Source organism: Manis javanica, chromosome 7 (genome assembly GCF_040802235.1).
Source record: "Manis javanica isolate MJ-LG chromosome 7, MJ_LKY, whole genome shotgun sequence".
Taxonomy (NCBI): domain Eukaryota; kingdom Metazoa; phylum Chordata; class Mammalia; order Pholidota; family Manidae; genus Manis; species Manis javanica.
The window spans coordinates 105,029,889-105,049,148 of NC_133162.1; the positions used below are offsets into that span (position 1 = coordinate 105,029,889).

At 33.0% G+C, this 19,260-nt stretch overlaps 1 protein-coding gene across 7 annotated transcripts in view; it reads right to left on the reverse strand.

The window, feature by feature from the left end:
• Positions 1–19,260, reverse strand: part of ZRANB3 (zinc finger RANBP2-type containing 3) — a 331,095-nt gene that overhangs the window by 138,814 nt on the left and 173,021 nt on the right. For 3 of the 7 annotated variants that reach the window (XM_073241365.1, XM_073241364.1, XM_037020790.2), the window contains 3 exons: positions 16,216–16,394; positions 13,131–13,362; positions 8,615–8,700 (listed from right to left, as the gene is read on the reverse strand). In XM_073241365.1, the coding sequence (XP_073097466.1) occupies positions 8,615–8,700; positions 13,131–13,362; positions 16,216–16,394 (497 nt within the window). Of the gene's footprint in view, positions 1–8,614; positions 8,701–10,062; positions 10,238–13,130; positions 13,363–16,215; positions 16,395–19,260 lie in introns of those variants that run through there. The other 4 variants (XM_037020792.2, XM_073241367.1, XM_073241366.1 and 1 more) reach the window with 4 other exon arrangements.

The window sequence follows — 19,260 nt, forward strand, 5'->3', positions numbered from 1 at the left end:
CATATGGAACCACAAAAGACCCTGAATAGCCAAAGTATTCCTGAGAAGGAAGAATAAAGCAGAGGGGATCTCACTCCCCAACTTCAAGCTCTACTACAAAAGCACAGTAATTAAGGCAATTTGTTACTGGCACAAGAACAGAGCCACAGACCAGTGGAACAGAATAGAATCTCCAGACATTAACCCAAACATATATGGTCAATGAATATATGATAAAGGAGCCATGGACATACAATGGGGGAAATGACAGCCTCGTCAATAGTTGGTGTTGGCAAAACTGGTCAGCTACATGTAAGAGAATGAAACGATCATTGTCTAACCCCATACACAAAAGTAAATTCGAAATGGATCAAAGACCTGAATGTAAGTCATGATACCATAAAACTCATAGAAAAAAAAAATAGGCAAAAAATCTCTTGAACATAAACATGAGCGAGTTCTTCCTGAACATATCTCCCTGGGCAAGGGAAACAAAAACAAAAATGAACAAGTGGGACTATATCAAGCTGAGAAGCTTCTGTACAGCAAAGGACACCACCAAGAGAACAAAAGGCATCCTACAGTATGGGAGAAAATATTCAACAATGAAAGATCTGATAAAGGGTTGACATCCAAAATATATAAAGAGCTCACGCACCTCAACAAACAAAAAGCAAATAATCCGATTAAAAAATGGGAAGAGGAGCTGAACAGACAGTTCTCCAAAGAAGAAATTCAGATGGCCAACAGACACATGAAAAGATGCTCCACATTGCTAGTCATCAGAGAAATGCAAATTAAAAACACAATCAAATATCACCTCACACCTGTAAGGATCACCACCATCCAAAAGACATACAACAACAAATGTTAGTGAGGTTGTGGAGAAAAGGGAACCCTCCTACACTGCTGGTAGTAATGTAAATTAGTTCAAACACTGTGGAAAGCAGTATGGAGGTTCCTCAAAATTTGACCCAGGAATTCCACTCCTAGGAATTTACCCTAGGAATGCAGCAGCCCAGTTTGAAAAAGACATATGCACCCCTATATTTTTCACCATACTGTTTACAATAGCCAAGAAATGGAAGAACCTAAGTGTCCATCAGTAGATGAATGGATAAAGAAGATGTGGTACATATACACAATGGAATATTATTCCGCCATAAGAAGAAAACAAATCCTACCATTTGCAACAACATGGATGGAGCTAGAGGGTATTATGCTCAGTGAAATAAGCCAGGGGGAGAAAGACAAGTACCAAATGATTTCACTCATCTGTGAAGTACAAGAACAAAGAAAAACCTGAAGGAGCAAAACAGCAGCAGACTCACAGAACCCAAGAATGGACTAACAGTTACAGAAGGGAAAAGGACTGGGGAGGAAGGGTGGGCAGGAAGGGATGGAGCGGGGGATGAAAGTGGGCATTATCATTAGCATGTATAATGTAGTGGGGGCACAGGGAGGGCTGTACAACACACAGAAGACAAGTAGTGATTCTACAGCATCTCACTATGCTGATGGACAGTGACTGTAATGTGGTATGTGGCAGGGACTTGGTTAAGGGGGGAGTCTAGTAAACTTAATGTTCCTCATGTAATTGTAGATTAATGATACCAAAAAAAGAAAAACCCAGAACCCAGAATATAAGTGCCTGAGGGAGGCAAGAATGGTGACATGTTTAATGGGCAGAGCGCTTCATTCTGTGATGACCAAACGTTCTGGTGATGGATGGTGGTGATGATTGCTCAACAACATGAATGCACTTAATGTTGTTGAACTGTAAACACACAATTGGTTATAATGGTAAATTTTTAAATGTATATTTTACTATAATAGAAAACCTTCCTTAATATTGGCTCTAAAACCAAACCCTCCAATACTTTCTTACTATTATGGTGAACAAGATCCTGTATAATATGACCTCTGCCTAAGTAAGATGCCTTGTCTTGAGACTTTTTTCCATTAGCTTAAGAATATTCAGTCAAACCAAACTTCTTTTAGTTTCTCAAAGGCATAGCAGTCTCTCTTTCTCTGAGCCTGAGTACATAAAATTCCTTTTCTTGGGATACAAATAACTATCATTTACTCACAGGCTGCCCCTTCTGAACTTTGTGACTTGATCAGTTCACTGTGCTAGACTCTGCCATAACATATTTTACTTCCCTTTAATGACACTCATCACAACCGTAATTATCTGGTTAGTGATGACTTGAAAATTCAGTGAAGGGGGGATCATGTGGGTATTGTTCTTTGGCACATGACATGGCATATAATAGATACCCTAAAAATATTTTTTGAATGCATAGATTAATTTAAAACTAAGCCATACTTCAGATGTAGTCTGATGAGTGTAGGAGAAACCATCCCTTACTTGGGATATTACTTTGATTAATGTGTGCTAATATTACTTTAATTTATTTTTATCAGTTATAACAGATAGTTGACTCCAATTTAGCCTGGCATTATTCAAGACCAGAAGTCTTTCTCAACTGCATTACTGCTAATGAGTGAGGACTTCTCAAATCCCTTCTATACAAGGCAGGCTTTCTAGGTATAAGTGCAGAATTTATCCTTTTAATTTATATCTAATTACTTTTTAATTTATCTGTGCCATCTAATGTATTAACTCTTTCTCTCATATTTGAGCCATTTGCAAATGGAATAGAACTGATCTCCATTGAGCCCATGGATGAGAACATTAGATGCGACAGTGCTGAAAAGCACAGTGCCATTCCATAAGAGGTGTGGAATTGGCACAAAATATCAGTGGTAAAGAAAATTTGGAAAATGTGATAAATTACAATTAAGATATTGGATAATCTTAACCATTAAGCATGACATCAGTGTGCCTTTTGAAGGTGGCTGCTGATAATAGAATGCTTGGTGGAATTATTTGTCTTCTTTTTCATCTTAATAAATGTAAGAAAATATTTATTAAAGTTGCTGTTCCCTAAGTCCATCTTCCTGCAAGGAAAAGTGAAAAAAATGTAAGATAAAGTCAGATGCAGGGCAAGCCACTTAACCTCACAAGGTGCCTATTAAATGACAGAGGGGAACTGGGTGTATAAAGTTTTTTTTGCTCTAATGTGCTAATGGTTGACAACTGAATGTGCTGCCTTTTCCAAACCATATTTGTATTTATAGCTTCCTCTAAATATAACCCAGTAGAGCAAATGATGTAGGGATTTTGGATTTGGGATATTCTCATTGAGGAATACTTTTTTAGTGCCTCTCAAATCAAACCAGATAGGTAGTTACCTATATGCCTAGACTTCTCATCTCTGAACCACATTCACATTAGTATACTTCTGTTTGCAATCACTTAGTATTTAATTTTGCTCAAATTTCACCCAACATTATTTTGAATATAGTCATGACATTTCAAATATAAAATATGGGTCTAGAACTGAATAACTAACCATAATTATGGTGTGAAAATGACACCTTCATTGAATTGAAACATTATGGGATAAAATTAACATTCCACAGACTAATTTAAAATGCCAGGAATTGCCTTGATCTGAACCAGGGCCTATGGAACCATAGTGCTTCCAAGGTAAAGGAGTGAAGCAATAACATAAAATTTTTTAGAAAGAATCTAGAAGAAAATGTCTTTTGAGAAGCCTGATAATAATTTTGAAATGACTTTCTCTAGTAAGCAGGAAATAGAACATAATCTCCCCAATCATAAAGCATTACACAAACTTCTCTTTGAAACAGCATTTGTGTTAATAAAGCAAGAAAGGGACAGGTATAATCTTTAGTTGTCATATAACAAGTCCTAATCAGAAAACCAAAAAAAGAAATGCTTTCTGATGACCTAGGTTTTCCTAGTCCTCATAGGTAAATCCAGTTAATATGTTTGTTCTATGTAGACAAACTTTTGCCACTTACAGTTTACAAGAACTGTGACTAAGGGCTTCCTAATAATTTGTAGCATCATGCCTACTTGGCATTATATCTTAAAACTGTTTATTACTATTCATGTAAACAAAGACAACTGACATTTTAATAGTAACTTTGTACTCAGACAACTTAATGAATTCTCTTTTTAACAGATTGCAACTGATCTTCTTAGGTCTTCCAAATAAATGATGTCAGCTGAAAATAACCATAATTTTGTCTTTTTCTTCCCCCTTTTACCTCTTATTATTCTTTTGAGTAATTAAATTGATTGGTAACTCTAGAATAAAGGTACATCCTTTATCCTAGGCAGTGAATATCCTTGCCTTGGTTTTAGTTTTTCCTGTGATGGTGGCTTTGAGTTTAAAAACAAACACACATACTTAAGCTTACTTTTGTAAGTGTGTATAAAGTATGTATGTGTGTGTATACCTTAAAATTATTAAAAACTGTAATCAAGGATGGATGCTGAATTTTAGCAAATTATATCTCGGCATATATGGAGATGATGAAAATAAATTTTTCCTTTCATTATTAACATGGCTAATTATGTCAATACATTTCCTAATACTTAACTATGCTTGCATTCCTAATACGAATTCCATTTACATGTGGCTAATATTAGGCCTTTTAAGGAGCTTCTGATTTATATTAATATTGAGGATTTCTGCATTTATAATCTTAAGGACCTTGTTTTCTTTCTGTGTGTGATATTGTCTGATTTTGGTTAAACTATATTCATACAAATAATCTGGAAGGACTCTTTCTATTTCTGTGCTCTGGAGTCCTTTAAAAAGCATCAGAACACCATGACCACATACGGTTACTTAAGGGAACTATAGAAAGTAAAAAAGAAAAAAACACACATACATTGGAGAAAAACCTGAAGGACTCATATCACAGAGACGATTTCTGTAATATATAAAGATTTCTAGTATATCAGAAAGGAAAAAGGCCAATAAGTTTAGTAGAATGAAGGGCAAAGAACATAAATAGACAACAGACAGAACATAAAGGACAAGTGATCCTTATATGTATGAAAAAATGCTCAACTGCATGTAAAAGCATAAGGAGAAATGTATATTAAAATACCATCAGAACACATTGGCAAGATAAAATAATTTATATCTAAACATATTGGCAAGATATGCATAAAGAGAAAATCTTATTGCTGGTGGGACTACAAATTGGTCAAACTTAGGTAGAGCATAATTTGCAAAAATATATAAAATGTAAAAATGCCCTTTTTACCAGTAATTCTACTTCTATAAATTTATGTTATAGATTTATTCCATATATGACATAAAATGTTAAAAAATAGCTAATAATTACTGAGTACTTACCATGCTCACCAGTCACTGTTCAAGCCCTTTTTAAATACTAGTTAATATATTACGAGCTGATAAAGTAAGTTTCACAATAACTGTCAGGGAAGGAATAATCATTCTGTTCTTAGAGCTGAAGAAATTAAGGTTATTTTCCCAAAATGAAATATGGTAAGTACTGGATGTGAAGGTACACTGGTGGTCTAGCTCTAATTTTGAATGCCTTTTGTCAATATAACACACAACCTCTCAATACATGTGTGAATAGTCATTGCTGCTTGTATGCAAGAGCTATATACCACAAACACATGTCTATTAATAGTACACTGAATAAATTATACTGCAAAGAGTGGAATACATGTAGAATTTAAAAAGAATGCCAAAGCTCTTTTAGTAACAATATGGAAGGATCTCCAATATATATTAGGTGAAAACAGCAAACTGCAGAACAATGTACACATTATAGAAATAAAATGAAATAATATTATATGTATATAATCATATGTGGTTTTTTTTCATGCATAGATTATCTCCAGAAGGGTATAGAAGACACTGCCAACACTGGATACCTGTGAAGGGAAATGGTTGGCTGAGAGAAATGGGTGGAACAGGCACTTACTTTTCACTTTTGTACAATATACACAGTTATTTCAGCAATACCAATGAATAATTTTAAAAATAAAATAAACTGGCCACAGCAATCAGACAACACAGAGATAAAAGGCATCCAAACTGGTAAGGAAGAAGTTAAACTCTCACTATTTGCAGATGATATATTATACAAAGAAAACCCTAAAGAATTCACCAAAAAACTACCAGAACTAGTAACTGAATTCAGCAAAGTTGCAGGATACAAAATTAAGACACAGAAATCTGTCACATTCCTACATACTAACAATGAACTAGCAGAAAGAGAAATCAGGAAAACAACTCCATTTACAATTGCATCAAAAAGCATACCTAGGAATAAACCTAAACAAGGAGGTGAAAGACCTATACTCTGAAAACTATAAGATACTCATGAGAGAAATTAAAGAAGACACCAAAAAACGGAAATTTATCCTGTGCTCATGGATAGGAAGATTAATATTGTCAAAATGGCCATTCTGCCAAAAGCAATTTACAGGTTCAATTATTCAATACCTATCAAAATACCAACAGCATTCTTAAATGAGCTAGAACAAATCATTCTATAATTCATATGGAACCACAAAAGATCTTAAATAGCCAAAGCAATCCTGAGAAAGAAGAACAAAGCTGGGGGCTATTACACTCCCTGACTTCAAGCTTTACTACAAAACCACAGTAATCAAAACAATTTGGTACTGGCAGAAGAACAGAATCATAGATCAATGGAACAGAATAGAGAGTGCAGATATAAACCCACACATCTATGGTCAATTAATGTATGATAAAGGAGCCGTTGATATACAATGGGAAAATGACAGCCTCTTCAACAACTGGTGTTGGCAAAACTGGACAGCTACATGCAAGAAAATGAAACTGTCTAACTCCAAAACAAAAGTACACTTGAAATGGATCAAAGACCTGAATGTAAGTCATGAAAGCATAAAACTCTTAGAAGGAAACATAGGCAAAAATCTCTTGAACATAAGTATGAGTAAGTTTTTCCTGAATATATCTCCTCAAGCAAGGGAAACAAAATCATAAATGAACAAGTGGGACTACATCAAACTAAAAAAACTTTTGTACATATAAATACATTCAGAAAGTTAAAAGTTAATGAAGTAAATTCACATACTCAGTTTGTTCCAAGCATACTAAAATGTTTTACAGTAACTGAATTGAGTAGTAATTTTAAATTTGAATTTAAACATTTAAATTTAATTTTAAATAAATAAAATTAAGAATTGCATTCTTATGTCACACTAGCTAGATTTCAAGTGTTAATTATCCACATGTACTTTTGGCTTTTATTTGGACAGTATAGTTCTAGTGTATACATTTAAATTGTTTAAATAATTAGACATGTTCACTAGGTTATTTTCTACAAATGGAATGGAAACCTTTTTATCCTAATTTTGTTTACTCCTTGAAATACTGTATTCTCTGAACTTAAAGAAAACAGGAACAATGACCAATGTTTATAATTTTATTTTTATGAAAATACTTCTTGACAAAACTGCCATGTTGATATTTGACAGACAAGCAGTCAGTCTGGTGTATTAATTTTGTTTGCCCTGATTCTCTACCTCCTTTTCTCCTTTTTGATAAATTTGCTTTATTGGGAAAAAAACAAAACAAAAACAAACTTCTGTACAGTAGAACAGAAAGGCACCCTACAGTATGGGAGAATATATTTGTTAAAAACTCATCTGATAAGGGGCTAACAACAAAAATATATAAAGAACTCATACATCTCAATACCCAAAACACAAATACCCTGATCAAAAAATGGGCAGAGGACCTAAACAGACACTTCTCCAAAGAAGAAATATGAATAGCCAACAGGCACGTGAAAAGATGCTCCACATCACTAATCATCAGGGAAACGCAAATTAAAGTCACAATGAGATATCACCTCACACCTGTTAGAATGGCCACTATCCAAAAGACAAAAAATAACAAATGCTGGCAAGGGTGCAGAGAAATAGGAAACCTCCTACACTGTTGGTAGGACTGCAAATTGGTGCAACCACTGTGGTATGGAGGGTCCTCAAAAACTGAACATAGAAATATGATTTGACCCACTAATCCCACACCTAGGAATTTACCTGAAGAAAATGAAATTCCTGATTTGAAAAGATATAGGCACCTCTATGTTTATTGCTGCACAGTTTGCAATAGCTAAGATATGGAAGCAACCTAAGTGTCCATCAATCAATGAATGGATAAAGAAAATGACATACATATAACAACAAAATATTATTCAACCATAAAAAGAAAAGAACTCCTGCTATTTGCAACAACGTGGATGGATCTACAGAGTATTATACTCAGTGAAATAAGCCAGGTGGAGAAAGAAAAATCCATATGATTTCACTTATTTGTGGATTATAAAAACAAAGTAAAACAGAAGGAACAAAACAGTAGTAGACTCATAGACACTGAAAATTGACTAGTGGTTACCAAGGAGAGGGGTGTGAGTGGGGGTAGGGGGAGCTAGAGGGGGACTGTTGAACCACCATGATGTATATTTGATAAAATAAAAAGAAAATACAAAATAAAATAAGTGGAAGGTAATAAACAAAAATAAAGAAAAACTGTCATTATCTACTCCTTTTATTTATTTTATATATAGGCCATCCACATAAGATTTTATTTTAAGAAATTATTACATAGCTACCACAAGTTTGAAAAACACTGAAATAAAAAATGACTAATAAAGCTTAATGTACATGGTAAATATATGAGGATTACAACTTATAGAAAATAGTTTGTCATACCTGATACGTGCATTACAGTATCTTTTAGCATAGTCAGTCCACGTTCCAAATTTTTGTGGAAAGAGAGCTTCAATCTGCATGAAAAGCTGCAACAATATAAGTGTTCTTAATATGTTGTAATATTTTCAAGTAAGTTATCATTACTATGATAAATCCCATTAATAAAATAGTAAAAAAGAAAATCTACCTCTTCTTCCTTAAAGCTCCTCCTTCCCCTCAACCCACTCATCCTTTCCATCCTATTCTTCACAGGTAGCTATCTTTTTCTTTAATATACATCGATATATATTGTAGACCTATATAAGCATATGCACATATTCTCTTTTATTCACAAGAATAGGATATTATACAACTAGAATTCTGTCACAGAAAAGTATAAATATCATTGTTATACACATATTTTTACTTATTTTAAAAAATAACAAGCAATGTATTACAATAAAAATACACTGCTTAAAGACTGCATAGCAACCCATTATTATGTATATGTACTGTGAAATGTTTAAACAGTCTCATAATGATGGACATATAGGCTATTTCTAGCTTTTTTGCAGTTACAAAAGTTAATTTCACATAAGTGTATGTGTGTATGTATTCATATTTATAAATATATACAGGTATAGTCATATGTGTCTACATCTACATCTATCAATCATTTATCTACCCATCCATCTATCTAGTGACCCATCTGCATTTCTATTAGATGTTTTATAGGGTTTATTTTTAGAAATGAAGAGTTGAGGTTAAGGTATATACTTTTTGAAGTTTGATGGATATTACTAGTTGTAAAAAGACAGTTCCAGTTTACATGCCCATCAATATCATGACATCTTTTCATTTTTATAACTTTTGTGGCTATACACACACACAGTAGTGTCTCACTGTTTATCTTACATGCCTTTTGAATATAGCAACTTTATTGATGTATAATTCACATACCACTTGTATTGTTCACACTTTAAAGAGTATAAAATTCAGTGCCTTTTGATATATTCACAGTTATACCTTGATTACCATTACCTTATTCTGGGACATTTTTATTATTTCAAAAAGAAATCCCAACCACATTACCAGTCATTTCCCATTCCTCCTCTCCCTCAATCCTGGCAACCACTAATCTACTTCCTATCTCCATTAAATTGCCTGTTCTGGACATTTGTATACACAGAATCACATAATATGTAGCTTTTGTGTCAGTTTCTTTCACTTTAGCCTAATATTTTCAAGGATCGTCCAAGTTACTGAATGTGTCAGTTCTTCATTCCTTTCTGTGGATCCATTTTGTTTATCCATTCATCACTTAAGGACACTGGCTTTTTCCACTTTTTGGATATCATGAATAATGCCACTATGAACATCTGTATACAGGTTTTGTGAATATATTTTCAGTTCTCTTGGGTATTTGACAAGGAAAGGAATTGTTTGATCTTATGTAACTCTATTTTTACCTTTTTAAGGAACTGCCAAAGCATTTTCCAAAGTGGATTTGTTGTTTACATCCTTTTTATATAACAACATGCTCCTAAATAACCAATGGGTCAAAAAGAAACCACAAGGGAAATCAGAAATTAGAAAAGACTTGAGATAAATGAAACTGAAAAAAACAACATACCAAAACATGAGATGCAGTGAAAGCAGTGCTTAGGGGGAAATTTACTGTATATGTCTATTTTAAAGATGAAGATCTCAAATCAATAACCTAACATTCCAACTAAAGACACTGGGAAAGGAAGAGCAAACTAGCCCCAAAACAAACAGAAATAATAATATAATAAAAATTAAATTGAAAATAAACAAAATAGAGAATAATCAGTGAAACCAAAAGTTGGTTCTTGGAAAAGTCAACAAAACTGACAAAATTTTAGCAAGTCCAAGAAAAAAGAGAGAAGACTTAAATTACTAAAATCAGTAATAAAGGAGACCACATTACCATCAACTTCACAGAAACACAAAGGATTATAAAAGAATACTATGAATAATTGTATGCCAATAATATAGCTTAGATGAAATGGACAAATTCCTAGAAAGACACAAAATACCAAAACTGACTCAAGAAGTAGAGAATCTGAATACACATATATTTGGTAAAGACATTAAATTCATTAACCTAAAAAGAACACACAAAGGAAAGCTTAGACCCAGATGGCCTCACGACTGAATTTTATTGAATGTTTAAAAAAGAAGTAATACCTATGCTTCATGAACTCTTCTAAAAAATAGAAGAGGGTCAACTCATTCTAGGAATCTAGTATTACTTTGAAACCAAAGCCAATCAAGATATATTATGCAGACCAGCATCTCTTATGAATATAAACGTAAAAATATCATAAAACTTTAGCAAACTGAATCCAGCAACATATAAAAGGATTATATACCATTACCAAGTGAAATTTATCCCAGAACGCAAAGTTGGTTTAACATCTGAAAATCAATTAATACAATACACCATATTAACAGAATAAAGGACAAAAAACATGATTATCTTAATGGATGCACAAAAAGCATTTGACAAAATTCAATATCCTTTCATGATTAAATAGTCAAAAAACAAGAGAAAGAAAGAATAAATCTACAAAAAAATTCATAGGTGACATACATAAAAGTAAAAGGCTGAATGCTTTCCCCCTAAGATCAAGAATAAAACAAAGATGCCCATTCTTGCTACGTACATTCAAAATTCTACTGGAAGTTCTAGCTAGGGCAATTAAGCAAGAAAATGAAGTAAAAGGCATTCAGAGTGGGAAGGAAGAAGTTAAACTACCTCTGTTCGCAGATGACATGATCTTGTATATAAGGAATCCACCGAAAAACTATTAGAACAAGTAAATGAGTTTAGCAAAGCAAGATCAATATACAAAAATCAATTCTATACATTTGCAACAAACATTATGCAAATGAATTAAGAAAGTAAGTCCATTGACAAAGCATCAAAGAGAATAAAATATTTAACAAAAGGAGCATAAGATTTATATTGTGAAAACTAAAACATTATTAGAAAATAATTAAAAACCTAAATAAATTGAAAGATATCCCATATTCATGGATTTGAAGATTTAATATTGTTAAAATGGCAAGACATTAGACATTCCAAAGTGATCTACAGATCCAACATAATACCTATGCCAATTCCAGATTCTTCACAAAAATTGCTAAGCTCTACAAAAATTCATATGGAAATTCAAGGAACCCAGAATACCTAAAACAATTTTGAAAAGGAAAAACAAAGTTGGAGGACTCACACTTCCTTGTTTCAAAACTCCCTAGAATTTTTAATTTTTAATTTTTTTCCTAAAAGGTCCCAAACATCCTCAAACTGTATAACCAAAAGTATCCACAAAACCAGGATTGACCCTTGCTTTGAATAATGGCTACCTTGAAAGAGGAGTTAAAGTATTGGCATGTAATCACAGTAGGATACAGGAGCCACTATTGTATTGTCAGTGTTCTCTTTCTTATGGTAAGGTAATCAAAAGGTGAGTATTTATTTTACATTGTCATTTAAAATATACATATCTTTTATATACTCTCTTTCTTAAATGATACATTTCATAATTTTTTAAGTAAAGATATAATCAATGCAATTATTCAGTGACATAATTTTGGAAGATAAATTATTGGAGTCTACTCTTCCACTTAGAAGAAAAAAATTTATGAAAGTAAAATTGAGCATTTTATCATTACTATCTATGTATTGTTATGTGAATCTCAGAAGATTTCCAATGTGGAGTTCAAAAGCAGAGCCTTGGTAACACTAGCAGAGATGAAATGCAACAGCTGTCTCCCAGGCTTGGCTTAATAATCAATAATAGCAATGGCTACCCTGTGTTGAGTGATTAATATATGCCAAGGTATAGGGTAAGATACTTTCAAAGAAATATTTTCTTTAATTCTCACAACAACCCTGTAAGACAATGACCCCATGTTTCATTAATAGATAGACAAGGTTTCCCTAGATTACACTGACTGTTATTACAGAAACTCATAAAAGTTTCATCCACCATTTCTTCTCAACTCTTTAATCATGCCATACCCCACCTACCTTTTAAAGCGGTTAAGATCTAATGGGATACCAAAAATGCCTTATTGCTCCGTTCTAAGTAGGTACCCTATCTGGATCTTGAAGTGAAGGAACAGAGTTAAGTTATATAATGCAGTATGAAAGATATATAGTAAACTCAACTCCTAAGGATACTATAAAGTAGACTGGCTAAATGAAGATTAACACCATAGAAGGACCACAAGAGCATAAAGATGAAGAATATTATGAATAAGTGCTAAATATTAAAGCATTATAATAAAAGTAAAAATCGCTTTTTATATACATGTATAAGCATGGCTAATGTTCACATGTAACAGATAAAAACAGACATAGTAAAAGATATATTTAATTATTAATAGCTGTCTAGGAATTTCCTGTTTTCTTCTGACCTTTGAGGCAACTAATTTAAATTAAAAAATGCAAAACAGGTGATTCATTTTTCTTTTTTTCAAGCACAATACATAAGAATTCTAATACCTCTTCAGGCCTTCCCAGAGCTGGAGTTCCTGTAAGAAGAATGGCTCGTTTGGCTTTCTGTACTAGTGGCAATAAAATCTTGCTGCGGTTTGCATTTCTGGACTTCATGTAGTGTGATTCATCCACTATAACTACTCTGAAGTTCTGATTATTCAGAGTATCTATCAAAGTCTCTGCATCTGTGGTTAAAAGACCATAACCTAGGACTGTCACTCTGCTGGTCGATATTCTCCTAGAAGAGAAAATCCATGTACTTTAAAAATATTTCAGTAACCAATTTATCATAAACAATGCAAGTGTTTGAAAAGTAATTCAGAAGACAGGAAAAAAGAAAAGAGGAAAAATTAAGAGGAGGTGGTACTACTGTTGCAATCCTATTTCTCTTTAGATTTTTATTTTCAATAAACCAGAATCCAAAATTTAAATTTTGGTTAGCCAAAACCAAAAACCAAATGGTCTTTGAAAGATTTTTGGTGTCTAGCAAGCCATATTTTAGTAGAATAAGAACACTACTTTCTGAGAAAATTGGTTCCATGCATCTGGGGTCACGCATAATGTAGATACTCAATTATTAGTTGACTATTCAGTGAAGCCTTCCCACAAACAGGACAGCAGTGTTTTTCAACCCAGGTGCTATTAGGATTTTGAGGACAATGCTTAATATTGCACAGCTGTTCAATGTACCAAAGGGAATTTCACATTCCTGGACTTTCCCATTAGAGGCCAGTAGAGTTCCTGTCACCATGAAAACAAAAATATCCCAGACCTGGGGTGATGAAATGTGGGGAAATGAAGATGGGGTACCACCTCAAGCAGAGAAACATTGGGCTGAAATGACTCCTGATATTTTGAACTATCACTATAACTCATATACCTACAATATTCTTTGCCATGCTGTAATGAAATTATTCATTTACAGTTAACCCTTGAACAATATGGGGGTTAGGGTCACTGAAAATCTTGTAATTAAAATCTGCATATAATTTTTGCTCCCTCAAAACTTAACTACTAATTCCCACTGTTGACTGGAAGTTTCACCACTAACATAGTTGATTAACACATATTCTGTATATGTATTATATATTTTTAAAGTAAAGTAAGCCAGAGAAAAGAAAATTATTTTTCAAATTGTCACAAATTTCCAAAATATTTTCTAACATACTTATTGAAAAAAAATTCATAGTTCAAATCTGTTCTGTTCAAGGGTCCACGGAACATTCTTATCTCCCATAGTGTATCAAAAGATTGGTAAGGGCAAGGAATGTCTTATTCATCTTTGCATGTACAGTATACTATGTTCCTAATGAGTTTGTAGAATGAAATACTTAGACAAATATGCAAAAATAAAAAATAATCACTTGTGCATTTTCCTTATCATCACTGAAAATTGCAGGGCGGAGTCAATCTTCTACAGTTCTCCACCCTTTACTGAAAACTCCAAAAAGAGCCAAAAGCACACAATAAAGTGGTTTTTTCTAAATGTCATCTGCATTTTAATGAATAAATCAATTTAATATAGAGACTTGTGATTTTATGACTGTAGTTAATATCAGAAAAGCCTGCAAAAGGAAAGTATAGATTTAATATTAGTTACTAACGCAGGTGTAGTGAGAGCAATATACAGAAGACAAGGGCTGCAATCACTACTGCAGCTTCTACCCTGCTATATCTTGACTAGAGAACAGTCAGGCATAACTGGAATATGCCAAAAGGAGGTGTATGTATTTGTGGTTAATATATGTTGCCACATATTAGTATATACCTAAAGCTGTTTAAGTACCTGGAAGACACTGGTTAAGTTTTTCTGTCCTGAGCTGTTATCTTCCAGGAAAGTTCAACTGTGGGGATGTAGAACTATTTAATATACCCCAAACGTTATTCAAATAAAAATAGATGCCACTACTTAATTGCAAAAGTGGACTTACAAAATAAAGATGAAAACTAAATCACTTAAATGCTATAAAAGATAACAAAGGACAAAAATTTTTAAGTTAAATGTAAAATTGTAAATAAGGCATAGCTAACAGAAAAGGGGTATAGAGGCCTTAATAAATTCTATATTCTCTAGTCCTTAAAACATTTATACACTTTTATTGGAAGAAAAGAAATTTATTTATAATTATTGCCTACATTTTATTTTGACCATGTAAGTAGTGTCCAAATTTCCTTGAGCTCATAAAGACATATTTCAATGATTCAGAGCTCTGAGGTCAAAAGAGAAAAGGCCTCCATTTATTTTGTCTGGTTCCTTCTTCCACATTCACAAAGGCCAACTTTGTATCTACAAATACTCTTTATGTTACAATCGTTGAGAATACAATACTACAACAATACCATAATAAAAAAAACAGTAACCAAGTAGTAACAAACATTTATTTCAAGGAGATGTACTGTTTTTCTATTTGAGGCTCAGAAATTGCTAATTCTGAACTTCTAGAAACTTGCTAATTTGCATGATTCACCTAGAAACTCAATATAATAAATTATCAATATTCAAATTGACTGGCTTATTCCAATGGCTAGACAACAAATGGAGAAAAAACAGGAACTAAATGATGATTTTTTTTTGAGTAAGGACTTCAAATAATTACAAAGCAAATATTTTCAGTGTAGAAAAATTATAAACAAACTACAACAAAATTTATATAACAAAAATAAAGTTGGCTAATATTGAGTTACATATAAATTTGCATATTAACTAATAATTTAAAAAACAAAAATCTATCATGGTTGCTAATAATAAAAGCTCACAAACTTCATATTAATCATTGAAAACTTGTGAGATTTATTTTTCAACTAGAAATAGTATATATTAAGGTATATATAACATAGGTATATTGCATCTTTAAAAATATACATATTTTAGATTTACTACTAAACTATACCAATGGGAACTTACAACATTAAATATACTGTTGTATATTAGGGAAGTAATTCATAATTAAAAATGTGGAGTAAAATTCTCCACACTATTCTCTTAATTCTAAGTTATGACCTACAGGTGATATTTCATTCCCAACATCAGTATTTACTAAGTAATACAGGAAGGCTCTTTTTTCCTTAAAGATTAGAAAGTTGTTCTTACCTGACATCAGTTTTATTCTGAATAACATTGATTTCTTCTGGGTCTAGCTCTGGGATCCATTTCTCTATTTCTTCTGTCCAAGGGTACCTCAGTGATGAAGGGACCACTATTAAAAGAGGCCATTCCTCCTTATAGAAATAAACGATGGCAATTGCCTGGATTGTCTTTCCTAGACCCATCTAAATAAAAAGTAAATAAAAATTAAAGCTAAAATATTTTGATGGAAAATATCATTTACGTATGAGTATTTTTATCAAAATAATTTTCCAATGTATAATCAATAGGATTATATAGTTAATAAAAAGTTCAATATTATGATAACCTTTAAAATTTATTAAGCAAATTATATTATTTTCAAGCCATTTGTAACTAGACATGGAGACAAAATGACCCCTACTTTTAAATATTAGTTATACTGAATTCATTTTATAAAGATGAATGTGACCATTTGTAATTTCTCCTCTTAGAGAACACACGAGTAAATATCTTACCTATACAGCACAATATTGTGTTTTTACAGCTAGAATAAGCCCTTAATATGCACATTTACAAAAGAAATAAGCACAGAGAGGTTAAATTATTTCTTCAACTGAACAGTTCACTGGATGCAAAACTAATACAAAAGCCCAGATCTCTGATGTCTTCCCACTTGACTGTTTGCACACTTGTATCATACTGCCTCATTTCTAAGAGGTACCACCTTAAAAATTGGTTCCTAAATGAAAGTTTTTTGCATTTTTGTTCAGAAGAGCCAGAAAATGGAGACAACTCAAATGTGCTTCAACTGGTGAATGGATAAAAACTGACATATCCATACAATGGAATACTATTCAGCAATAGAAAAGGAGCAAACTATTGCTATACACAAACTGAATGAAACCCAAATGTATTTTGCTAAGAAAGAAACCAGACTCAAAAGCTACTTACTATATGATTCCATTTTTAGTTTAGCCCAAGCTAAATCTAAAAGTTGTTAATACACAAAACAACCTACATGTCCATCAACAGTTGAACAGATGAAGAGGTTGTGAACAGATACAGAACAATGAAATATCATTAAGCCTTGAGAAGAAAGGAAGTCCTGCTATTTTAAACAACAGAGATGGACCCTGAGGTTATTATGCTAAGTGAAATAAGCCACACAACAAATACTATGTGACATTATTTTTATGTGGAATCTTTAAAAAAAAAAAAGAAAAAAGCCAAACTCATGGAAACAGGGAGTTGAAAAGTGATTGTCAAGGGCTAGGGAATGGAGGAAATAGGGAGAGATTAGTAAAAGGGTACAAACTTTCAGCTGTAAGATAAATGAGGTCTGAGGATCCAAGGTAGAGCATGGTGACTACAGCTGACAGCACTGTATTGTAGAGTTGAGGTTTGTTAGGATGGTGGAACTCATGTGTTCTCACCAAAGAAAAGAAAGAAGAGGGAGAGCAGAAGGGGGAGGAAGAAGAAGAGGAGGAGGAGGAGGAGGAGGAGGAGAAAAAGGAGAAGAAGGTATAGTTATTGCTGATGGACAGTGACTGTAATGGGGTATGTGGTGGGGATTGACAATAGGGAGGAATGTAGTAACCACAATGTTGCTCATGTGAAACTTTCATAAGATTGTATATCAATGATAACTTAATACAAAAAAAAAGAAGGTATAGTTATGTGAGGTGACTGATATGTTAACTAACTAGACAGAGGATCCTTTCACAATGCATACACATGCTGGGTCACCATGATGTACACTTCAAATGTCTTATAATTTTGTTTTTCACTTATAACTCAATAAAGCTGAATGTTTAAAAAATAATATCTGTGTTGACAGACAGTAAGTACACTAGTTGAGCTGAGCACTTAATAATGTAGATAACTGTCATTGACAGTTATCTACATCATGTCAAAATAAATGGAGGCCTTTTCTCTTTTGACCTCAGTTATCTACATTATTCAATGCTGTATACTGGAAATCAATATAATACTGAATATCAACTATAATAGAAAAACTAATAAATTTAAAAAGCTGAATTTTTAAAATACAATAAATAAAAGCTTTTAATATTGAAACAAGATACAGCTAAAGATAAAAATTTTCTACCTACATTCTTAAGAATAAAATTGAGGCTAAGTTAGGCAGGGAGTGGTAATAGGTTAAAGTAATTTAGGAATGCAGACACACAAATCTTACATGATTTATTATAAAATTTGACCATTTAACATCTTAATATTCCATATCTCTTCCTAAGGAATGCATACAACCCAATTTTAGGCCTACATAGCTAAATTTATGATTTACCTAATAGTAGTAGACATAGCCCTAAGAGAAAATCAACTTTTACCTAACTTAGTTTTTTATCCCAAACAAAGAGCAATTATGCACTGATATAGGTATGATAACTGGTTAAGTTTCCCTGTCCTCAAAGCCCTCTTATGTTGTAAACCCACTTAAACATCACCAGATTCTGGGACCAGCTTGGGTCTTAGGCAGCAGAAATTTAACAATTACAGATCTTTATCTGGTTTGTGTGAATTACTGTTGCTGCCTCCCTCTGGTAAGACTGACAAAGGAGCACAGTTCCAGAACTGAGCCTGGCCTCCTTTGTGTGTGTGTGTGTACCACACCAGGGATCCTGTCATAGTTGTGGGTCTGTGGTTTGGTTCCTGCTGTGGTTTCCTAACTCGTTTTCTTAATTTCGATTTCCCTGAATAGGGGTCTGTTTGCTACCCTAATATTCTGTCTATTACTGGATCTTTACTTTCTGCTTATAACTAAGAGTCTATCACTGGATCTTTACTTTCTGCTTATTGCTAAATTTACTTGGTGTCAATAAGCTGTCTATCTAGACTTCCGTGCTCTTCATGTTCTGTGATTAACAGTGTCTTATGTTGGCCTGCCAAGCACCTATAAATGAACGACTAATCAAAATTCCCTATATTGTATGCTACTGAGATCAGGGATATAGGTCTTCAATAAGGATACATAGAAATAGGACTTGAAATAATAGGTGGAAAAAAAGACTATTAGGAAAAGAGAAGCGCTGGATGGGGACAGAACAAGAC